We start from the raw sequence: 5,287 nt of genomic DNA on the forward strand, positions 1-5,287 counted from the left end.
GTTTTCAATATGATGAGAATGAAAGAACTGTTAATGGGTTAAAGAACAACAAATAGAATGATATTGAATGGGAAGTGGGATCCGCCATCGTTTTCACATGGTCCAAACCGTTCCTCAGAAAATCAATAGAAATTGATCTATTCTATGGTCAAGACGTTTGGGCCCAGCATCTGAATAGTTTGGATCACCAAAATGTGGCCCCACACATATACTAAATTAAAAATCTGAAAATGATATATTCACCCCCTTTTCTACCCTGGGCCACACTTTCGAGCGTAAAATAGTGTTGGTGGTCCCGGGAAGAAAGTGGGGAGAATATGTCACTTCCCCAAAGAAAGCTTCCTAATAAAATTAGGGTTTGGTTACCTTGCAACATGAGAATAGTCTTCATGATATAGATAGGCTCCAACGTTGGAAGAGGACCCATCATGCAATCTTCCATATTCCAGCTCTCCAAAACCATGCAAAATAAAATTCTCCACAGCTTGTGGAGATCCACCATACCATCCATAAGCAACATTGGCATCCCCACGAAGTAACTCAGTCAACCTCATATATCTCCGAAATTCCTGTAACCTTTCTATCCTCTTGGCCCCCTTATACAAGCAGCAATGGATAGCGGTCACCTTCGCCTTTTTATCCATTTCCCTCATCCCCTTCATAAATATATTCTTAATCTTCTTATAATCTACACTCTCCTCATTCAGCTTCATTCCTATTAAGTTGAAATCTAGCTTTACTATACACGCAACATCAACGGCTGGGATTACATCCTCTTCTTCTTGGGAGATACGAACCCGTTTATTGGAAGTTGGGGGCTGAGTTTCTCCTTTTTCTTCTGCAATTGGTTGATGAACACTACAGGGGAAGAAACATTTCCCGGAAACATCTATCCAAGCGATGGATCGTTCTGATCCAGAAGTCAAATCAGTTTGTAGCATACGAAGGAAATCTATGAGGTAACGATGACTTTGGATTTCCAAAATGGTGGAAGGAAATCCTGAAACAAAAGCCGTCTTGAGTACTTGGAAGTTATCGTATGGGTAATCAGACCATTCTGAGTGTGAGTAGAACATGATTCGCGCTGGAGTGGCGCTTTTTTCAAAACGGTCTTTATTCTGAAATAGCGGAGAAAGAGAACTGGTTGGCTGCATTTTTTTCAGAGAGAGATAGAGAGAGAGAGAGAGATGCGGAGGAGGAGGAGGAGGCGGAGGAGGCGGAGGAGGGATGGCAATGATGATGATGATGACGTAGGGCCAGATAGCGGAAGCTTTGATATCAAGAGGGTTGTGAAAAAAATGAAAAGGGACCTGATGATGATGATGACGACGTAGGGCCGGATAGCGGAAGCTTTGATATCAAGAGGGTTGTAAAAAAATTGAAAAGGCACGTGCGAAGGGTGTTGGAAACAGACGGGACACAAGGTTAATGGGCTGTTGAAATCAAGAAAGGGAGTTTTCAATATGATGAGAATGAAAGAACTGTTAATGGGTTAAAGAACAACAAATAGGTTGGATTTTGAGGTGTTAAAAGAATCGGTAACAAGGATATAACTTGAAGGAGGAATTGGTTAGGAAAGAGGGGATTTCTTGGGTAGTTAAATTATGGATGTTGAGTTGAAACAGAGGGGTTGACAATCGGTGATAATCAAAGGGCCGGGGTGACCGTGGATCTTCGTGATATGGCGAGAGGATGATGAAGAAGAAGAAGTTGCAGGGAGAGGAGAGATGAGAGGAGTTGAATGTGTTATTCTACGGCTTTTGGCTGCTCATGGCATGATACAGAGGCTTTTGGCTGCAAATGTGATTATATAGATGAATAGATTTCCAAACTGCACTCCTATGTTACCTAAATTACCATTCTACTATTTTTTTCTTGAGGAAAAGTTGCCCTTGTTTCATTACTGAAATTTCCAAAATAGGCTCATTAAAAATAAGAATTTGACCACCATTTTGTTCTTTTATTTTAAACTAATTAATTAAAAATGAGTTATTTACCCAACCCAACCCCACCTCTCTCTCTCTCTCTCTCTCTCTCTCTCTCTCTCTCTCTCTCTCTCTCTCTCTCTCTCTAGGTGCTTCAATGAGTAATTTTCATGCTTCTATTTCAAATGAAGTTGTAATGTTGTGGCCAAATCGGTAAGTGCTGCTGACTTGAAATTCTAATTTTTTCTGAACATTTTCCTAGAGTTAAGTGCTGCCAACACACCTTGCTAGAGTTTGCCATTAACTGAAAATTTTGAAAAAACAATTGTAAGTTTTTATGTGCTACATGAGAAAAAAAAAATTCATGAATAATTCAAAACATTTCACATGTTTCATAATAATGCATCATAAAAAAAAACTCAAATTTTAATATATTCAAGAACGCTTCATTACGTTTAAAATTATTATTCCAAACTTTTCTACCTTGAAATTCTAATTTTTTCTGAACATTTTCCTCGCATATTTATTTCTTAATTTGAACTCTGTAACTATGCATACACCTAATAGCCTTGTATGTCGAGTAAATTTGCTTGAAAACAAGATGTGTTACTTGTGCACGAATGTTGGGCGTCTAAGTCTAGCCTTGTTCGATGAATAAAGGGTCTCATGGTAATTTAGGGGACGTTTTTTTATTATTTTGAAATATCTCGGAATGATCAGATTAACTTTATGTTACTGTTTGTCATAATTTTAAAATTTTCGAACCCGATTCGAACGATCTTTGAACTTTCGATCTGAGGTTAATTTTTCTCCAAATAGGATTAGGCTACACGTATGCGTCACCATTAAATATCAAGAGTAAATAGTTCACCCTTTTCTAAAACAAGTATAGTAAGATCAAAGATTAAAACAACAATGTATAGGATGTTATAATTGCCAAGGAGGATTATCGTTATTTAACGATCCTGGCAGTTAAAGATAAAAAAATGCAAATAGAAAAAAGAAATCAAATGAAAAAAAAAGATATAAACATCCAATAACATTTAATTTATCAAAATAGGTAAAATAATTGTTGTTATAATTTTTCAACATTCATATTTGGTTTTTAGCATTATTATCATAATACAAGATCTACTATTCTTTAGCTTCAATTTTTCTTTAGCTTCTTGTATCCTCTTAATATAAATTTTGGCCATTTAAAAAAAAAAAAAAAAACAGAATATCATTATCATCGCCGCCGCCATCATCATTATTATTACTATTATTAGCAGCAGTAGTAGTATTACTTGATTATTATGGGCACATCACTTTTCAAATTAAATCTCATTTTTGTCCAGCTAAAGTTTAATTGTAATTGGTATTGCCCCAGGATTTTAGTCCCATGTTGAATTTGAATAGCATTTTCCAAATGTTTAGACCGTATTTAAAGGGTTCAATTTAAACTCAAAAGAGATACTATCAAATTTCTCAAATAAAATTCTAAGAAAAATCCATAAATTACAGAAATTTTGAATTTTTTGCATCAACTGTAACTAGAAATCCTATTAGTTTAATCTTCATTCATTACAATCACCCTCACCCAAAGGTTGTTGTCACTCCTCTATCCCACCATGTAAATATTGTCCGGTTCTGGATCTTCCACCCTCCATAGTTTTGTTTTCCAGCAGCTAACCATGCCCGACGCACTCGCAGGGCCCTCCCCTTGGAGATGCTGAAAATGTGACTCCGCGGGGAGAGGGGAAATCTACATATATAGCCCGGTAACTTTTCCTCCCTTTCCGATGTGGGATCTCATAGTTGCGATGGGTAGAAGGGTATTAAATGCTCAGGCACCTATATGTAGACACAATGGAATTTTCAAAATGACGGCGAATGACGGCGATTAAATGATCTTATCCATTCAATTAAGGCTTGAAATTTGCAGTCTTCAACGTAATATTAATGAGCCTTAAAAAGAAATTAAGGATATAATATTTACCGTATTTTCAAAGGGGAGGAACAATTTGGCAAATCCATTCAAATTTGGGCGGCCAGATCATTGATTTCAAACAATTTGTTCGTGGGTCCGATCATAGATCGAGCACTTAGAAATCATTTCTTTCCATTACTTACATCTTAATTTCAGAGTGAAATTTAACATTTTATATCTAATTTGAAGCTTCAATTTAACAAAGAGAAAAGTTAAGGGCATTTTGTCAAATAGAAATTTCTAAAATTGTTCTTGGGGTTTTTTAGTGAAGTAGGGGCATTTAGGTAGTTATTAGGAACTTGGGGGCGGTTGGTGAAAGGCTAGCACGAGCCTCATCCAGAAACCAATTAAGGTAAGGGAAATCTTTGTGGCCAAGGGTCGTGACCTGTATCTTTAAGTTATTTGAGCAAAACACTTAGTTCGATTACCCAAAATGTGTCTGAACGAATCAAGCAAACACGCCGAAAATCCCGAAACTATCTCCACTATTAAGTACCCATTCAATCAGGACAGTGGAAAACTAAGTGAGTAGTGGGGAATTTCAAATTATGCCTTTTATACTCTTGCCATATTTTGATAATGGCACTACTCACTTAGTTTTCCACTGTCCTGATTGAATGTTTGATTTGATATCATTGGAGTATTGTGCTTCAAATTTGGTAGAGCGGATGTCAATCATCCATACTAACAAAAAGAAGAGGAATGCTAGATTGAAGGGAGCCCCTGTAATAATAAAAAACAATATATGGAGCTACATTTCATTAGTGGGCCTCAATATCGGTTGACGTGAACTGCCTATTTATTAATATTTTCCTAAAGGCCGACTGAGGGGACTGCCAATCAGAGTTTCCTTGATTTTTCAAGTTTATAGAGGGTGTGGTGGATGGCGAGATCTATTACTGAAATATATAATGTCGATGTGCGATCCGAACTTGCCGAACTACATCAATCTAATTAAGAGCTTCGACAAATAGTGAATGAACTTTTAGAAAGAGCGTCGGCTCCTTCTTCTCCTCGAAGTAGGAGAAGTGCATCATTTAGACATGAAAGGAGGAATATGAATGAAGATGGTGACTTCTCTAGGTCTGTTGAACCTCTAGCAGCAACGCCAAACGACCAATGGAGTATGGAACGTTTAGCTAGAGCTCTTGAAGGAATGGATAGAAGAATATAAGTGAATGTTCACGATTTTTAAGATAAGCTCAATCCCGATGAGTATTTTGATTGGATAGCATCACTAGAATCATTCTTTGAATGGAAAAATCTCTCAGATGAAAGAAAGGTGCAATTTGTTGCCACAAAACTCAAAGGGCATTCTCGTGTTTGGTGACAACAATATCAAAACAATCATGAAAGAAGGGGGGTTAGAAGAATTATTACATGGGCAAAGATG

The 5,287-nt window shown here is 37.0% G+C and overlaps 1 protein-coding gene across 1 annotated transcript; it reads right to left on the bottom strand.

Moving 5' to 3' along the window:
- Positions 1 to 362: 362 nt before the first annotated feature.
- On the bottom strand, positions 363 to 1,154 carry LOC143867442 (putative inactive poly [ADP-ribose] polymerase SRO1). The gene has a single exon (XM_077376088.1). The coding sequence runs from the start codon at positions 1,152 to 1,154 to the stop codon at positions 363 to 365; it is 792 nt and encodes a 263-aa protein (XP_077232203.1).
- Between the last annotated feature and the right edge of the window lie 4,133 nt (positions 1,155 to 5,287).

This window comes from Tasmannia lanceolata, unplaced genomic scaffold, assembly GCF_043159265.1.
Source record: "Tasmannia lanceolata isolate RefF3 unplaced genomic scaffold, GAP_Taslan_0.1 ptg000240l, whole genome shotgun sequence".
NCBI lineage: Eukaryota > Viridiplantae > Streptophyta > Magnoliopsida > Canellales > Winteraceae > Tasmannia > Tasmannia lanceolata.